The 19,748-nt window shown below is 43.4% G+C and overlaps 1 protein-coding gene across 4 annotated transcripts in view; it reads left to right on the forward strand.

Annotated features, from left to right (window-relative positions):
* The window catches only part of SAP30BP (SAP30 binding protein), a 54,458-nt gene that overhangs the window by 17,887 nt on the left and 16,823 nt on the right, over positions 1-19,748 (forward strand). For all 4 annotated transcript variants that reach the window (XM_084646560.1, XM_084646562.1, XM_084646561.1 and 1 more), the window contains one exon: positions 11,156-11,198. In XM_084646560.1, coding sequence (XP_084502686.1) covers positions 11,156-11,198 — 43 coding nt within the window. The remainder of the gene's footprint in view (positions 1-11,155; positions 11,199-19,748) is intronic.

Raw genomic sequence — 19,748 nt, forward strand, 5'->3', positions numbered from 1 at the left:
AGCTAGAGCTAGACTGGAAGAATATGCACACTTGTATTAAAGCATGACTTATTTTTTGACCCTCTGACTACCTGCAGAGAAACCTGCTGTTTTATTTTACATTCCTGGCTTCATAACTTCTCTATTAAATGTTCTTGAATGTTCAGTGCAAACCTTCTCATATCTTAACCAACCCTTTCATGCCTAGAGGTGGTCCCTCAGGCTTGGTCTACACTACAGTTAGGTCGATGTAAGGTAGTTTTAAGTTGCCCTAACTCTGTAAGCTATTAAAATGTAGCTCCCACTGATGTAACTCGCCTACTACACCAACTTAATAACTCCACCTCCACGAGAGGCATAGCATAAGATAAGCATTTTAATTTAATTTTTAAATAAAGCTTCTTAAACATTTTGAAAACCTTGTTTACTTTATATACGACAATAGTTTAGTTATATAATATATAGACTTAGAGAGAGAGACCTTCTAAAAAAGTTAAAATATATTACTGGCACACGGAACCTTAAATTAAAGTAAACAAATGAAGACTCGGCACACTACTTCTGAAAGGTTGCCGACCCCGGTATAGAAGTAAATACTCATATTGCAGTATGGAAACTGTCAATTCTTCACTAAAGGTGGCTCGCCTCTGTTTTTCAGTGCTTTCAGGACATGGCCCCAGCGGCTTCCTCTCATTTTTCTGATAAGTTCATTTTCTCCTCCCAAGCTGGGCAGTTTGCCTGGAGCCATGTGACAGAGCTGGCAAACAGGATATGGCGAAAGGAAATGGGCTTGTATTGGGCTTTCTCCCGGGATTCTCCTTTTCTTTTTTATTTTGTTGGGAAAGGAAATAAAACTTTGTACTCTTGTTCGCCCCCTCCCTCCACACACTTGAATTCTATTTTGTTTACCAGCTTCTCTAATGTAGCATATGTTACAACTGGCAACTTTTGTGGGTGGGAGGTGAAATTGCCATTTCTTCCTGCAGCTCACTCTTTGCTCTTAACTCAAGTCTGATGGATTTTAATATTTTGTCTGTCTCTACTGTAGGAATGACTAGGTCATCCAACTAACTCCGTGTATTGGAGCATGTGCATTGCCCTGAGAAGGGTTGAGAAATTAATCATAAACTTTTTCCTGTCTACATATAGGTATATTTCCCTCTTGCTTTGTTATGGCTGGTAGTGGAGATGAAGTGTTTGCATCCAGACTTCAGATCCTTTCTGCATCAACTGAATGATGCTGTTGCCTTAGCAGGTTCTTTAACGAGATTTTTACTCCCCTCCCTCCACCCAATGCATGAATTGTTGTAGAGAGAAGGAAAATGTCCATTCACTTTTAGCTGTGCCTACTTTCCTGTGGGGTGAAACCTGCTGTAATGACCCTACCACCAACAAGCAAGTATCTTTGTATTGGTCAAACACTCTAATGAAAACTTGGATTAAAGGTCATCATCTACTAGGCAGTACGTTCTGCTTGAACCCTGTGAGTGGTCACAAGTGTTGCTGTAACTTCTTTTCATCTCTTTACAAATGTACTTTTGTGTAAATAGCTGTCCCTGTAATAAATCAATCTCTGCCAGCCCAGTCTCCAGTATCATGAATGTGCTTTGAGTCTGGACACTGAATTGCAACAATCAGTGGAAAGAGAAAAGGAGGACTTGTGGCACCTTAGAGACTAACCAATTTATTTGAGCATAAGCTTTCGTGAGCTACAGCTCACTTCAGTGGGTTCATTTCATTTAGTCTCTCTCTCCTGATGTCCAGCCATGCCAGCCTGTCAGTTAGCATGCTCTTGTTTTTACTGGGATTGAACCAGTAAATAACTGGAGGCCAGTCCTTACACAAGATCCCTGGCTTTGGAACTCTCTACCTCTCTCTTTTCAGGGCACTATTATACCAATTGTGATCTGCATATGTGGACTTGTTTTTAAAACTTTGTTCAGTAATCGGACACCAAGTTGGTGAGCACTAAAGAAATGTCTAAATAAATCACAGAAGGCATCATGCCTCAGGATGCCCAGGCTGGGAAAGGATAACAGCATTATCAAGGTGTGTTTAATATTATTATGGAAGTGTCCAAAGGCCCAGATCAGGATCAGGGTCCCATTGTGCTGGCTGCTGTACTGACTAATAGGAGGACACTGTAAACCTTTGGAATAGGTACGATCTAATTTAAGACAAGATCGAAAGAGCAGATACAATAAATAAAAGGAGGGAGGATCTGATTAACAGAAGTAAGATCAGGCTAATTATGTGAAAACTTGGTGCTTCTAACCCATTCCATTATTTTAATCAGCAGTGGTGGGGAAACTAGAGGGAGTTTGTGGGTCTGGCTCAGTTGAAAAGGCATGGGAAAGGAGAGAACCCAAGCTGGGGAATTTGACATTGACTTCTCAGTCAATCCAATTTTACAACTTGGATCTTGTTTTTCACACCCAAGTCCCTCTAGCCATTACATGCTTTCCTTCCCCACAAGGCAGTTATCTTCCCTCTCTCCCCTGCCCCCTCCCCTTCCGCATGATTAAAATGCGCTCCTAGTAATTTATGCCACTGCAGCTGTGAAGTTGATGGCAGCTCTTGCCAAAGGGTACCAATCCTAACTCCAGTAGCTGTGGTGTTCTGCGGTGTGGGTGTGCGCTTTGTACTGGATTTATGGATTTTGTCTCAGAAAGGATTTAGCAAGCATTGTTGTAAATAAGTCCATTCTTTCCATCAAATAAAATGGACTTTTCTCGGTAAATCTTCTGAAGCTTAAATTCTTCAGTGTCAGATTTATATTGTTTTCATTTCCTTCCTATGTTTTAATCTCTGTTCCCACTGAGGGGATTGCTGTTGATTTTTGCATTGGGACCTGATGGTAGGCTGTATTCTTGTGTGGTGTGTTTTTTTTTTTTTTTTGGTTTGGTTTTTGTTTTGTTTTGTTTAAAAACCTTCCGTAGTGGGGACACACCCTGCAGTTTTGTTGGACTGAATCTCTTACTAACAGTCCATATCTCACCACAGTAGGATGGGGAGTTTAACTAGAATACCTTGCTTTCATGTTGCAATTCTTACATGTAATAAGCAGAAACAGTGCCTATCCTTCGTCAACAGATATGAATCCATCTTGATGGTTCAGTTTAATAATAAATACAACCGTTGGGCTGCCAGAGGGAGTGTCTCATTGCCCAAGGTTTGAAAAAGGCACTTGCCTACTTGCTCAGCAGTAGTAAATGGGGAAACTTTTTCTGAATGCTAGCAGAACAGTAATACTGAAACTTAAATAGTAGCTGAAGTCAATCATTGGTGAAAATGATAATCTTGTAAGTCTTGCTAAACTGCTCTGGAACATGCAGACCAGAAATCATATGGCTTGTTATGCATGAGATCGGTCTAGAGATCTTAAAAATGTAGGTGATCAGAGGTCCCTAAAATCTGACTTTTATATTTCCTTGCTCTGCACCTCCATCCACCTGCACCAGATGCTGACCATTAGCAGCATCTCTGTAAGATTTATTGTCCCCTTCACTACTGCTCAGAAGCTGAAAGCAGCAGTAGTGAAACTGACCAGTCTGGCAAATGTCATGGTGTGTGCCACTGCTTGGAGTAGCTGTGAACAGTAACACGATGATTGAGGGATGACCAGCAGGAGGGGGATAGATGGCAGTGAAGAGCTGACCTTCCTAACTGGGGAGATGAGGGGAAGAATTGTGGGGTACACCTTTCTTGAGAGGAGAGAGATGGGAAAGGTCTCCCCTTCTAATGGGAGAAGAAGGGAGATGGACTATTTTACACTAGTGTTCCCACTGTTCTGAGCACCGGTGGCTCTGCAGTAGTACAAGATTTGGAGAAAACCTCCCATTTTGAAGACAAGATCTGCCTTTAGTATAAAGAAAAGGAGTACTTGTGGCACCTTAGAGAGTAACAAATAAGTCCTCCTTTTCTTTTTGCGGATACAGACTAACACAGCTGCTACTCTGAAACCTGCCTTTAGTATAAAACCTTAGTAAGCAGAGATTGTGTCTCTCTCTCTCTCAAGTGGGTCTCTTCAGCCACAGCCATGGCTGCCATAAAACCAACTGAGTAAATTCTTTACCTCTCAGGAGCACATATCCATGGTCTCAAGACTGAAAGATGCCGCCTACTACTACTTAGTGAATATATTCACTCTGTCCTCCACAAAATGCGGTGGGGAAAAACCCCTTTATTTAATACTTCTGACAGTTTTCACATATCCGCTTGCAATATCAGATGGGACAAAAGCCTTTCCATTAAGCTTGGGATATGAAGGAACAAGAGGTCAGCTCTTTTTCTGTAGCTTGTCTGAGTTTCATACCTCCCTGGTGATGGAGATAGCTATTGGCTAAATAAGCAGCAGTTTATCTCTGGCTTGATTTCATTAGTGTTGTCAGCCCAGTGTCCAGAAAAAGACTTTAACCACAAACATAAATGTAGGTACCCTCCCACACAGCATTCCAGAGCTCAAGGTTGTGAAAACAAAGCAGTGCTGGCTCTCAGTGAAACACTGGGGGTGAAATCCAAGCCCTGTTGACTTCAGTGAGTGCTCCCCATTGGAACATGGTCACTATGTACAATTTTTCACAGATGTCCGACTTATTGACTTAATTTTCACCAAGGAATGTGTATTTTATGGCGGCATAAGTATCTGGCTTGATTCTGGACACAACCAATGCACAGTGCTGCTTGACTAGCCTCAGTGATACTCGGACCTCAGTGGTTCAGGAGCCAAATTAGCGATCAACATGACCCACAAAAGCCACAGTAGTGTGAATTCATTGTTCCATCACAAAGAACCACAGGAGACACATTAAAGAGCCACTTATGGCTCACAAGCCACAGTTGGAGTATCACTGAGCTAACTTCTCCTTTTCCAGTGCTTTAAGTATATAGTACTATGAATGCTTCTGATGCCTTGTGTAAACAGATCAGATCCCTTACTCTGGGGTTTAAAATTTTCCTCTACTTATAGTCGTCAAAATATCTTCCTTTTCTTAAATGCTCTGGAAAACTTGTTAGTCAGTGTCAAAAATGGATATTCTTTTCCACTTACCACGCTAAAGGGTGGCAACCCTGCACTTTTACATTGTGCCTCTTTATATTATTCCTCAAAGCTTTCCCTCCCTCAACTTTTAACTTGGTCTGGGATCAGATCTGTAGCACATGAAAAACAGTTCACTGTTTTTCTTAAAATTTAAACACCCTCACTTCTGCTTCATGTGTTTGAAGCCTATGCCAAAATCAAGGGGAACCATGCAGAGTAAAGCCTTTGTTTATATGAAGTCCCACGAACACTAATGGGAGTTATGTCTAAGGCCGTGTCCGCACTACAGGCGCTATAGTGGCATAGCTACAGCGCCATTGCTGCACTGCACATAGCATCGATGCAGACTACAGCAATGGAAGGGGCTTTTCCATCACTGTAGGAACTCCACCACCCTGAGTGATAGTAACTAGGTTGAGGGGAAGCATTCTTCCATCACTCTAGCTGCCTCTATGCTCGGGCTTAGGCCAACATAGCTGTGGTGCTCAGAGCTGTAGATTTCTACCTTTTGTCAACCTATATTTTAAGTATAGACCAGGCCTTAATGCAGGGATGGGCAAACTATGGCCATATCCGACCCACAGGACTGTCCTGCCTGGCCCCTGAGCTCCCAGCCGGGGAAGCTCACCCCTGGCCCCTCCCCCACAGCAACGCCGCCACACGGGCAGCACGGCTTGTGCACGCCCACGTCCCAGGCTTTCAGATAAGCCTATCCTGCCTCTCTGAGTGGCAGGGGGAAAGGGGGAGTTGGATAAGGGGCAGGAGGCCCCGGGGGGCAGTCAGGGGGCAGTTGGATGGGGTAGAGGTTTGCCTACTCCTGCCTTTAATGCTATGTGGACCTTTTGAGAAGTTAGAAGTTCTGTGCTCCCAGGAGGTGCTGGTGGATGTGAATAGTCCGAGTTCTAATCTCTTTGCCATTATCTGTAGCCTTGTCTACACTACTGGGGTATGTCAACCTAAGTTACGCTACTCCAGCTACATGAATAACTTAACTGCAGTCGATGTAGCTTAGGTCAACTTACCGCAGTGTCTTCACTACACTGTGTCGATGGGAGACACTCTCCCGTTGACTTATCTTACTGTTCTCGGGGATCAGGTGTACCGGAGTCAACCGGAGAGCACTCTGCTGTCAATTTAGTCGGTCTTCACTAGACCTGATAAATCAACACCTGCTGTATCAATTGCAGCTGCGTTGATCTCCCTGGTAGTGAAGACAAATCCTTAGGGATTGTCTACACGTGGATTATTCTGAGTTAACTTCATGTGTGGACTCGTATACTGGAAGGGAGAAAATGTGGCTTTTTCTGAATTCATTTAACACATTTTGGAAGAAGATGCTTTTATTCTGGAATAAATGCCCCCATATGGAGTTATTCTGGAATAGCTATGGCATTCCAGAATAACTTTCATGTGTAGACAAGCCCTTACTGTATGACTTTGGGCAAGGTGTTGAAATTCTGTTTTCCCATCTATTATATAGGGATACTTCTTGCCTGGTGCAAAGGATGTTGAGGATTACTAGATGAACACTTTTGAGTGAGTAAAGTACCATGTAGGGGCTAAGAACCAGTCCTTCATTTTAATGGCAAGCCATTTGTAAGGTTTGAAATGAGGGACTTAATGAAAGGTTGTTTAGATGCCTTCAGGTTATTAATCATGGAACAACAGGTATACTTCATTCATCAGTAAGAAAAATTCATATCCTCTGGGCAGAGGGTGTGGTTATGATTCCTTAGAACTTGTTTTCTTCATTGTGCATGTTTAGAGTTTCTGATGTCTTGGTTGTGCCCTAAGGATGTGGAGACTGGACTTGATGGCATGACTGCAGTTCTGGATAGTCTGGAGATGATGGCATCATGCCTGTCTTGTACAGGTGGCTCCTTTGGTTAAATATATATCGACCAAGTGTTAGGGTGATCCATTTTGTATAAACCATCATAAATGGGGAAGACTCTTTCCTTCTAGGAACTGTAGAGTACAAACCAAGATAGAGAAACATTTTCCTCCCAGAAATCAATACTATATTTGTGATTTTTGGAATTTCATAGAATCACACCAATGCTGTTCCGCCCTAATTTATTTGTGATATGTTACAGGTCTTAAAACTCAATTTTTTATGCTTAAAACAAGAAAGTTACCAAGAGGAATTTCAGTCATCCAGTTACTACTGTTAAGACTACTGTCTGCTCTTTCCTGAGGCCTGGCCTACATGACAGACGTAAGCTGCCTAGCATTGACCTAGCTGTGGAAGTGTCTTTGCTTAAATTTGGCTCCTGTCAGTGTAAGTGCCTATTTAGTAACACCACCTCCCTGAACAGCATAGTCACGATCAGTGTAATTAGGTTAATGCAGGAGCTGTCCCACAATACCTCACACTGACAATACAATCAATACAAGCGCTCCTAGTGAGAACGCGCACTGTCGACACAAGGAGCCAAGTGTGAACACACACAAGCTATTTAATTTGAGATGGATCACTTGATTACCTGTTCTGTTCATTCCCTCTGAAGCACCTGGCATTGGCCACTGTCGGAAGACAGGATACTGGACTAGACGAACCGCTGGTCTAACCCACTATGGCTGTTCTTATGTTAAATAGTTAGATCAGCATAATTTTGTAGTGTAGACAATGGCCTCAGTTTCAGATTTACCATTGCAATGATTGCTCCAGATGATTTAAAGGTGACCTGCAAATGGTGTTTTGAAAATTCAGCAACTTTACCTATATGTGGTAAATGCCCTTCTTAGCAGTTATTATTAAAACCATGATAATAAGTGAGTGGCCTGCTGAATGCTTTCTTAGCCTGGTTATTTGGGAAAGTTACCACATTTCTAAAAGCTGTTGAATTTCTGACCATTTCCTTTGGTCACCTTTAAGTATGTTCGCAGCAGTATAATTCATTCCAAGGGGATCTCCTCCCATCGTTCTGTGTACCATTTTCATTCATGTGTTAATGTCATCTAGGTATTCCTTCTAGAAAAACAAGGAGAGGCTAGAACTCTAGATAAGGACTAGGGACAATAGGTGCTTACTGAAGTAGTCCTCTTTTCCCAATGTTATCCCCTCAGAAGAAAAGAACAATCAAATAACCACCTCACTATGGGTGGAGTAAAAAGTAGTGTTTTTTCTTTTCCCCACAAAGATGTTAAGATTTAAATTTGTGTATTTAGTGTCTAGATATCAGGGTGAAAAGTGCGATAACATGTATATAGTAAGATCTGTTAAGCTGTGGAATGGTCTCCCATGAGACTGTGCTTGAGACATGATTAAACCACTCTAGGCACAATCTGGCATTGGTTGGAGGGGAAGGACCCAATGATTCTCTTCCATATCTGTAACTGTATGAACTTGTTTTTTCATAGGCTAGTCTGTTGTGCTCATTCTTGGTATGTGAATATTTCACATTTTATGAATTTGCCCTCACAGCAATCCTATGAGGTAGGGAAGGATTATCCCCATTTTACAGATGGGCTGCTGAGGCACACACTGTTAGTGATTTACCCACAGTCACCCACTGTTAGGAATATAGGAACAGACCCCGTATCACCTGAATCCCAGTCCAGTGCTTTAACCTGAAGACAGTGTCCCTCCTCTCAGTGGATACTTAAAATTACTTGCTGGGAAATTTCCTGCAGACTCCTAATTTAATGATATAGTCAGGAGAAAATTAAAAATAGATACTTATTATCCATCAAAAGGCTTTTAAATGGCCTGAGAGAATAAGTGGTAGGATACTGGCATCTAGAGACTACACTGTGGGCACATTAGCTATGTATAGGAAGATCAGTACTATCAAAGACACAATAGTCCAGTCCACTTCAGTTCCACATAAAAGGACAAGACTGGTTCCTAGCCAGCTGGCTAGCAGGCACATGTGTTCCTCCATGTACCTCATTTTTTAAAATAGCCTCAGCCTTATGTTTCTATGACCCGAATGTACTCGCAGCCACAATGCTTTTTAATGAAAGGCGGTAAATATCACTACACTGCATTTAGTTCTACAAAAGGAATGCTGGGTTTTTGATCCCAAAGGCAGTGAAGCCCTCTGGGAATTGGTGGTTTTTATAATGCCAGCCTGATTTTGGCACAGCAAATGTACAAATTAGCTTACTGACCTCTCCTTCTCTTCCGCTCACCCAACATAAAAAGCCCCTCCTTAATGGAGTATAGTGGTGAAAGTTTGGTTGCTAAGCAACAAGGAGGCAGCATTGTGTTCATTTCAGGTTGAATGAATAGATTCAGTGTTCTGAGAAGCTGAGGAATTTTGGACTCCGAGCCCAATGAATCATGAAAGGCTTTTTTGGGAAGAGGGAGGTGGTTAGAATACTCTTGCCACAGCTGCTTCAGGGTCCTTGTGTCATTTGGGGAGAATTGTGTAAGAACTAGTCATTTTTCTGGGACCTTCGAAGTGTTTTGATGCTTGCTTCCCAAACCTGGCCCTGGATAATCTTTCACCACATTCTCAAGATGACCTTTTTCCATAACCCCCATTCTCTTGTAGAAATCCATACTGCCAAATTCTTCTCTTAAACCTATGTAAATGTAAGTTCAGAATAACCTCACGTGAGTGTAACCACGAACAATTTGGCCCATGGTCTTATCACTACTTAGCAATCCCCTCAAATCAACAATATTTCCTGTTGTGATGAGTAACTCTTGCTTTCAGTATAGCCACTCTTATCTGAGGCGCTCTGTCAGCAAAGATAATGAACTGGTGTTGCTTCTGATCCTGCCTTGCATTGCAGTGCTAACTCTGGTGCTTGGATGTTACTATTCTGTAGTGCTAATCACACTGTTGGGAGTACCTTGTCAAAAGACTGATAGACTGGCATTTTCACTTCTCCATTTGACTACTTCCCCCTTTTTCATGGTGATCTCACTGAGATCTTGGACAGCATTGGGGTCTACCAAACAAATTATATGGGATCTTGTTTCCATTTATGCCCCTTTAAGGGAATTCTAATATTGAAGTCTGAGTTGTGAATGAATAAAAAGGCTCCCTAACAGGGAGATATATTATGGCTGTGCACTATTGGCTAAGTGTGTTGTATGTTTTAGGGGTGGTAGGAACCTTCCTCTGAAGCACTCACTGGGCGTTATCCACGGTCAGTGGTCAGGTACCAGGCTTGATGAATCAATGGTCTTAAGACCTGATACTCCCTCCCACCCACCCAGGTATTGAATACCACAACTCTCACTGAAGTTACTGGGAGCTGAGAATGCTCAGTGCTTGTAGAAATCAAGGCTTAATTCTTCAATAAAATTGTCTTTGCAAGAATAGAAAGAATCCTATAAGGGTTTGATGGCTTTCGTGATGTCAGTAGTTCTGCTGAAAAGGATCTGTGGGTTATAGTGGATCACAAACTGAATGAGTCAACAGTGTGATGCAGTTGCAAAAAAGGCTAATATCATTTGGAGGTGTATTAGCTGGAGTGTTGAATGTAATTGTCCAACTCTTCTTGGCATTGGTTAGGCTTCAACTGGAATACCTGTTCACTTCTGGATACCATACTTTAAGAAATATGTGAACAGATTGGAGAGAGTCCAGAGAAGAACAACAAAAAGGATAAAAAGTTTAGAAAATCTGACCTATGAGGAAAAGTTAAAAATACTGGGCATCTTTAGTCTTGAGAAAAGAGACTGAGGGGACCTGATAAGTTTTCAAATATGTTAAGGGTTGTTCTAAAGAGGACAGTGATCATTTGTTCTCCACGACCACTGAAGGCAAGACGAATAATGGGCTTGATCAAGAGCAAGGGAGATTTTAGATTAGGAAAAAATTTCTGATTATAAGGGTAGTTAGTTCTGGAATAGGCTTCCCACAGAGGTTGTGTAATCCCTATCATTGGAGGTTTGTAAGAACAGGTTGGACAAACACCTGTCAGAGATGAATGTCTAGGTTGACTTGATCCTGCTTCAGCACAGAGGGCTGGACTTGATGACTTCTTGAGGTCCCTTCCAGTCCTACATTTCTGATTTTGAGGGCGAGCATTGCCTTGTGTTTGATATTTTACATTCCTTTCTTCCTTCTAATCTTTATCTAGCTGTTCTGAGAGCCAATATATACGTTTGAGTAGCCAGTGACTCTAGTGCATGACCTGTCTTGCTAACATTGTTATATTTTCCTCCATCAGGAGTTCTCAGAACTGGAGAAGAGAGATCCACAGGAGCTAGTTGGTAAGTTGACATAATGCTATAGATCTTAAAATATACATGCAAACCATCTCTTTGTGCTTCTCTCTCCACTAATGAAGATCTTGGATCCCTTCTGTTCATGCAGTTTTTAATTGGCTTATCCTCTGTGCTCATTTTCATCTCAGTGGAATATTTTCAGTGACTTAATCTACTGGGCTAATGTTTGTTTGGCTTGAACTTCGGACGGGAGGCAGTCATGCCCAAAATGTGTGCAAATATTTTTATATGCAACTCCAATATAGGGGAAATACAAAAAGGTCTTTTTTTATTCATCTCGAAAATAAAAACTAGTAATGATTTTGTCCAGGCAGCCTCTTTCAGAACCCTCATATAATAGGGGAAGGGGAGGGACTTAAGGAAATTGTTACTGAAAATAGCCTCATCAACACTACTGCTAGTTTTATTTTCTATTTAAAGTATGGATGTATTGTAACACATGGGTTCCGTTTGTTGGCATTGTGCTAAAGAAGGAATCCCTAGACTGTGTAGCCTAAGTCAACATTGCAAAACTGGCATGGAAACTTACCAATCTAAATACAAAATCTGTTCCATCTTTGTCATGAGCAGCAGGATGGTGGGGCAGAATCTGATCTCTTTCTTGCCTATGAAACAATTACCCTGGACAAATAGAATTCTGCAAAAGGTCTAGCCCTACCTGCTTAAAGAACCACTTTTGTACCTGCAATTGCTACTACACCTTCACTGTGGCTAACCATAGTGAGTTTGCTTATGATTATAGTTAGTAAAATGGTAAATTGAAGAAGGTGGTGGACGGAGTTCTTTGCTGTGAATGTTACCCTGTTATGTCAGTGTGTATATCTGACCTATCAGTCCTCATCCTCAAAGGAAACCTGCACACCACTTTCAAAAGATGTGCCTGGAAGCTTAAATACATAACTTTGCTAGACACTAAAAGTGATGGACTGAACAGAGAGGCTGAATATATGGCTTATTACAAAATCTGTAAACCACTAACACTCCCCAGTTGCTCGCCTCCCTCCCCCGCCTTCCATTCCTGCCTATGACTGGAGGGGTGTTAACAAGCCATTTTATCTTGAATGGTCCCTTGAAATATGTATTAATTGCTTATGCTAAACAATCTGTTCCACCTTATATATAGCTGTGACACTCGGAGACTATGGCCTTGTCTACACCACCAAGTTTTGTCAACAAAAGTGATGTTGACATCCAAAAGCCAACATAATAAAAATCGGAATCTCACGTTCACTTTGTTCCCTCTGTCAGCAGAGTGCGTCCACAGTGGGGGCACTATCCTCGATAGTGTGAGCAATTGACTGTGGGTACCTGTCCCAGACTCCAGCTTGACACCTTCTGTCGCCAGGTGTTGTGGGAAGATGGAGTGGATTGCGGCGTACCTTGGGACTGGGCTTAATGTCCCGTGATGCATTGCTTTCTGTCCCAGCACTCCATGGGCTTCTGGCTTTCTTTCACAGCATTTTTTGCAACGGCCCTCCTTTGCTGTGCACCTTGACATCTTTGGGAGAAAATGCTGCACTGCTCTCTTATGCTCTGTTAACTGTCACAAAGACATCGCAGATGGCAGTGCAGTTAATCGTGAAGTTCCTAACTGAAGAAGACTCACAGGCGCCTGACATGTTGCATGATATGGATAGAAGCAATTTTAGATTGCTTTTGGCATTCACAGAACAGCTGCATAGGGTAGATCGTCGCTTTTGGGGTTGGGAAACAAGTACTGAACAATGGGATCTTATCATGCAGTGTGGAAGAAGAGCAGTAGCTACAGAACTTTTAGATGCAGAAAGCCACCTTCCTAAAACTGCCCTATTGGTAGAGAAGCGTGTGGCAATCGCTGTGTGGAAGCTGGTGACTCCAGACTATCTGTCGGTTGCGAATCAATTTGGAGTGGGGAAGTCAACCACTGGGACTGTGTTAATGCAAGTGTGCAAGGGAAATGTGCATGAAATAGTGGATAGCTTTGTAGAAATAGGTTTCCCTAACTGTGGAGGGGCAATAGATGGCGCACACATTCCAATTTTGGCATCAGATCACCTTGCAACAAAGTATATCAATAGCATCAATAGGAAGGGGTACTTCTCCATAGTGTTGCAGGCGCTTGTGGATCACTGTGGGTGTTTCAGTGACATCAGCACAAGGTGGTCTGGAAAGGTGCATGACTCACACATCTTCAGGAACATTGGCCTGTACAGAAAGCTACAAGCGGGGACTTTCTTTCCAAACCAGAAGATTACAGTGGGAGATGTTGAAATGCCCATAGTGATCTTGGGAGACCCGACATACCCCTTACAGCCATGGCTCGTGAAACCGTACACAGGACACCTGGACAGCCATAATGAGCAGTTCAACAGGCTGAGTAGGTGCCGCATGACAGTTGAATGTGCCTTTGGCAGATTAAAGGTGTGCTGGCGATGCCTTTATGGCAGGTTAGACCTTAATGAATATAATATTCCTATAGTCCTAGCCGCATGCTGTATGTTGCATAATCTCTGTGAAGCTAAAGTGAAAGGTTTGCTCTGGGATGGAGTGCTGAGGCAGACTGCTTGGCTGCTGATTTTGAGCAGTCAGATGCTAGGGCTATCCGAGGAGTCCAGAGGGGGGCAATTTGAATCAGGGAGGCCTTGAGGCAACACTTTGAAAATGAGAACTAGTGATGTGTATATCCCTGTGATTGGTTCTTCAATGTTACATTACATGTAGTTTTCCTAGGAAGCAATGGTGACATTTGGGGCCTTGTGTTCTAGTAAGCAAATGATTAAAATGCCTGCATGTATTGGTAGTGCCTGCAATCTCAATTTGTAGAAAACAAAGAAAGATGATTTACCATTTGAAAACTTTGCTTTTATTGCACAAGAAACAGCACACACAAAGATGCTTGGTAAGAAAAGAGGAACCAGGGAAGGGCAAAAAGAAAAGGAGTACTTGTGGCATCTTAGAGACTAACTAATTTATTTGAGCACAAGCTTTCGTGAGCTACAGTTCACTTCATCGGATGCATACTGTGGAAAGTGTAGAAGATCTTTTTATACACACAAAGCATGAAAAAATACCTCTCCCCACCCCACTCTCCTGCTGCTAATAGCTTATCTAAAGTGATGACTCTCCTTACAATGTGTATGATAATCAAGGTGGGCCATTTCCAGCACAAATTCAGGGTTTAACAAGAACGGCTGGGGGGGGGGGGACACACAAAGGGAAATAGGTTACCTTGCATAATGACTTAGCCACTCCCAGTCTCTATTCAAGCCTAAGTTAATTGTATCCAATTTGCAAATGAATTCCAATTCAACAGTCTCTCACTGGAGTCTGGATTTGAAGTTTTTTTGTTGTAATATCACAACTTTCATGTCTGTAATCGCATCTGTAATTTGCTTCAGGTTGGGGGGCTGTCTGTAGGCAAGGACTGGCCTGTCTCCCAAGATTTGTGAGAGTGTTGGGTCATCCTTCAGGATAGGTTGTAGATCTACAACCTATCCTGAAGCAAATACTCACCAGCAACCACATACCACACAACAGAACCACTAACCCAGGAACCTATCCTTGCAACAAAGCCCGTTGCCAACTGTGCCCACATATCTATTCAGGGGACACCATCACAGGACCTGATAACATCAGCCACACTATCAGAGGCTCGTTCACCTGCACATCCACCAATGTGATATATGCCACCATGTGCCAGCAGTGCCCCTCTGCCATGTACATTGGTCAAACTGGACAGTCTCTACGTAAAAGAATAAATGGACACAAATCAGATGTCAAGAATTATAACATTCATAAACCAGTCGGAGAACGCTTCAATCTCTCTGGTCACGCGATTACAGACATGAAAGTTGCGATATTACAACAAAAAAACTTCAAATCCAGACTCCAGCGAGAGACTGTTGAATTGGAATTCATTTGCAAATTGGGTACAACTAACTTAGCCACTCCCAGTCTCTATTCAAGCCTAAGTCATTATGCAAGGTAACCTATTTCCCCTTGTTCTCCCCCCCCCCCCCTTCCCAGCCGTTCTTGTTAAACCCTGGATTTGTGCTGGAAATGGCCCACCTTGATTATCATACACATTGTAAGGAGAGTGATCACTTTAGATAAGCTATTACCAGCAGGAGAGTGGGGTGGGGGGAGGTATTTTTTCATGCTTTGTGTATATAAAAACATCTTCTACACTTTCCACAGTATGCATCCGATGAAGTGAGCTGTAGCTCACGAAAGTTTATGCTCAGATAAATTGGTTAGTCTCTAAGGTGCCACAAGTACTCCTTTTCTTTTTGTGAATACAGAGTAACACGGCTGTTACTCTGAAACCAGGGAAGGGCAGACTTTCACAGCTGTGTATAGGTCCAGCTATCATTGTGAAAGTTGTCCGAGGGGGTGGAGTGAATGGGAAAACGAGAAGTCCCGGAAAGTGGAAAGGACTGTGCAGGCAGAGTTTGGAGAGTGGGGGAGAGCATGGGAAAAAGTTGTGAATATGCTGCAGGGGAGGGTGAGCACAGGTGTGCTCAGTCTGCAGAATTATTAAGGACTTCAGCATTTGCATTTGCTCCTCCATTACTTTAATCATCCACTCAGTTGCATCCTTAACAAACTCCTGATTCTTTCTTCTGTCCTGCTGTTCAGCTTCCCAGCACTCCTTGTGTTCCCTTTTCTCTGCATTGGAGCAGTGCAGTACCTCCCTGAACATGTCTTCTTTGCTGTCTTGGGCCCTTTCTTATGTGGTGCAGATGGTTGGTTAGGGTGTATAGGGTGTTCCTGAAGGCCACATCTGCTGAAGCAAGGGGAAAATGCACAGAAGCGGGATTGTTAAATTAATGCACAGCATTCAGACATTTCAGTTTAAATACACCTTTTACAACATTGCAATCACTTTCTCTCTGACCCTAGCCAGGCACCACATCTCCACGAACACCTAAAGCATGGTGAGTAGCAGGTGGGCCACTCCACGTGGGGAAAAGAGCACATACTTTTTGCAAGGGTCGTGGTGCAGCATATTAAGGAAAAAATTCTAAAATTCTCCCAGACTTTTCCACAGGCCGGGGTAATTCTAGCAGATATCTGACTGTTAAGGGTAAGCAGGGAAATGAGTGTAAATCTACTCCATACTTGTGGCTTCCGCCCTGCTCCCTATGCTGCTCGCCTATGTACCACTTTGGTCCCTGCACAAGTGGTGGCTGAATGATGCAGGAAAGTTCCCTACAATGGGGAAGGAATAAAGCTGTTCTGCCATGAAACCTTTGACAGAGGATTACGAAGTACCTCCAGGAAACTTTCCTGGAGATCTCTCTGGAGGATTCCTGTGAGTTCTCAGCATACATCAACACCCTGTTCTGCTGTACCAATTAGCTACCCAGGGAAACGTGCAGCTCACAGAAACACAGCCAGCCTTCCGCATTTCTCTACCCTGAACCCACCTCTGCACTACACAAACCACAGCCGCTTACTAGGCATCTCTCCTGCTTCTTGCTCACCAGAGAGCAACTGCTGAGTCTGGCTAGACACCTCTGGAGTGGAGAACTTCCTGGCTGCCTGCCCCACTGGGTGGCCCCGACAGGAGCTGCACATAGTCATCTAACTACACCTCTTCATCAGTAACTTCATCCTCCAGGTTAGGTTCTCTTTCCGCTGCCTCCGAAGTATCAGCAGGGCTCTTGGTGGTGGAGGTGGGTCACCACTGAGGATAGCATCCAGCTTCTTATAAAACCAGCAGGTCTTAGGTGAAGCACCAGAGCAATGGTTTGCCTCCCTTGTCTTATTGTACGCCTGCCTCAGATCCTTTATCTTCGCACCTCACTTCAACATCCCGATCATAGGCCTTTTAGCACAAGCCTCAAGAACTGTGCCCGTAGGTATCCCAATTCTTACAGCTCAAGTGCAGCTGGGACTGTACAGCCTCCTCTCCCCGTGTGCTGATCAGATCTAACAGCTCAGCAGCTGTCCAATAACCCGCCATGGTAACCTGAGAAGATGCGATGAGACCTCTCCACACCGAGCCAGCAGGAAATGGAATTTCAAAAATTTCAAGGTGCTTTAAACAGGGAGGGGCGGATGGTTGCTTACCTGGCTGCAGGGCAATGGAGTTCAAACTGCTGACCAGAGCAGTCCTAATGGGCATTGTGGGACACCATCTGGAGGCCAGTTAAAGCTATGAAATCAAGCCTGGTGTCTACACTGGCTCTTCATCAACAAAAATTTAGAGGAAAAAGACTTGTCTCATCGGCGTGGTTGTATTTTGTTGCCAAAACTGGGCATTTTTCCCAACAAAAGTCAGATCGCAGTGTGTACGCATTCACTGGTTAGTCAACAGAACTTGGTAGTGTAGACAAGGCCTAGGTCTACACTAGCACTTTTGTCAGTCGGGGGCGTGAAAAAACTGACATAAAATTCACCGACAAAAGCTCCGGGGTAGACTCTCCCTCTGACACAACTTCCGCTGCTCTTTGGGGTGGTTTAATTAGGCCGATGGCACAGCTTTCTCCTGTCAGCATAGAGCAGCTACACAGGAGACCTTACAGCAGTGCAGACATGTCTACACGTACAGCCCTGCAGCACGTGTGGTGAAGACGCTCTATGCCAACAAGAGAGAGCTCTCCCATTGGCATAAAAAACGATCCCCACGAGCTGCATAAACTGTGTCAGTAGAAGAGTGTCTCCCACTGACATAGCGCTGTTCACCCTGGCACTTGCGTTTTATTGCGATTTATTTGCACCTTTGAACGACATAAGTTTTGCTGACATAAACCATAGTATAGACATAGCCTAAACCTTAAAGTACTCTGACACCCCTTCATCCAAAGACTTCTTTGGCCCTAATACTCATTTCATGCTGAGAGAATAACCTCTGTCAAGGCTGACACTCTTGTCCTATTTGAGCCCATAGTTTGGATGACACCCTGTGAAAAGCCTGGGTTTGAAACCTGGGTATGTAGCACCCAGCATAGGCCTTGGTGTCTCAACTTGTTCATGGTTAAGCTGGGTTGGAGATGTGTTAAGAGATGAGACATGAGATCTGCATTAACTTCCTTTCCCAACAGAAGCATGCAAAGGGCAAGTTGCCTACAGCTAAATCGTGGTGCTGGGTTACCTAGGGTCAATGTGTGCCATGCAGGATTCTGTGTAACTATCTTCAATCAGACTGAACCTTTTGTCAGCCTGATAAAGACTATTGTAGTACTTCTTTGCAGTGGAAGAGAGTGTTTTAGTACTGCAGCAAAGTGCCCCTTGAAGGCTTACAGTTGGAGCCTGGATCAAATATCCCAAATCCTTTCAGCCCAAAAGGAGCATCTAAAGTCTATCTGCAGAACCAGTATGTTGAAAATCTTCCATAGAAGCTGTTTCATAACTATTCAATTTCTCCTTCTCCCTAAAGTTTGAAATACCAGTTTTTTGTTGCAATAACTGTGCCAAACATTAAAGTGAAAGAGCACAGGGAGTACAATATACATCAACGTGTGAAACTTTTTCTTCTCAAGGGATTGTTCATTAGAGCACTTTGCCAGTCAAAAGAACTGCTAGCTGCATGAAAAGTGGGAGCAGTTGTAACGCTGATGGCTGCATCTCCATTTGCCGTTGCTCTGTATAGCCCTTCTGAAATACATACTGTTGCAGTAGCCATTGGCAGCAATATACTGATTCTTTTGCTGTGTACAAAGCTGTGCAAGGAGAGAATTTTCTTTCAGCCTATACAAAAGGAAGCATCTAGTGCTCTGGATGTTTTAACAAAGTTAAAATATGTAAATATCAGAAAATGTCCAATATATGCTAGTCTTCCTCTGCAGTCCCCAGCCCACAAAGAGCTGTTAATTAAGAGTGGCATTTCAAAGATGGATGACTCAGTGACATGTTAATGCCTTGTATTCTTTCCTGTGATTCTGCTTTTTGCTGCCAGGAAATTGTGGAAACCCACACTTCCAGTAATGTATTAGAAAGCAAATCTGTTTTGGATGGAAGAGAATGCAGACCATGCTCCATTTGGGTTTGCTTGCATGTCACCTCTCCATTTTCCAGTGCTTCACAGATCTTTGGCCTTCTTACATATAGAGGTACTGTCAGCTGGTGCCACACTATCCATAATTAAGGCTCTGATTTTTATTTATTTATTTATTTTTTTACGGCGGTCACGGAAATCATGGATTCCATTACTTTCTGCGACCTCCGTGACTTCCACAGCAGCTGGTGCGGCTGGCCCCAGGGCCAGCTGTGCCAGCCACTGCTGGATTGATCCGCGGCCTGCCACACCAGCTGCTACTGGAGAGGCTCCAGGCAGCTGGCTCCTAGTCCATCCGAGCAGTGGCTAGTGAAGCTGGTCCTGCAGACATGCTGTCTCTATGATGAACTGCATGCAATTCTAGGGGTGCCCCTACGACTGCCCCACCCCTGTACGTGGACTCCTGGAAGGGGGGAGCCTCATGCAACAGGGATGAGGATTTAGGGGACGAGGAAGATGAGGAGGAGGATGAAACAGTTCTCCCTGACAGCCAGGAACAGTTTATCGCCCTGGATCCAATACCCTCCCACGGCAGGATCCTGGACCTTGAAGGC

This window comes from Lepidochelys olivacea (assembly GCF_965140295.1).
Source record: "Lepidochelys olivacea isolate rLepOli2 genome assembly, chromosome: 14".
NCBI classification, from domain to species: domain Eukaryota; kingdom Metazoa; phylum Chordata; order Testudines; family Cheloniidae; genus Lepidochelys; species Lepidochelys olivacea.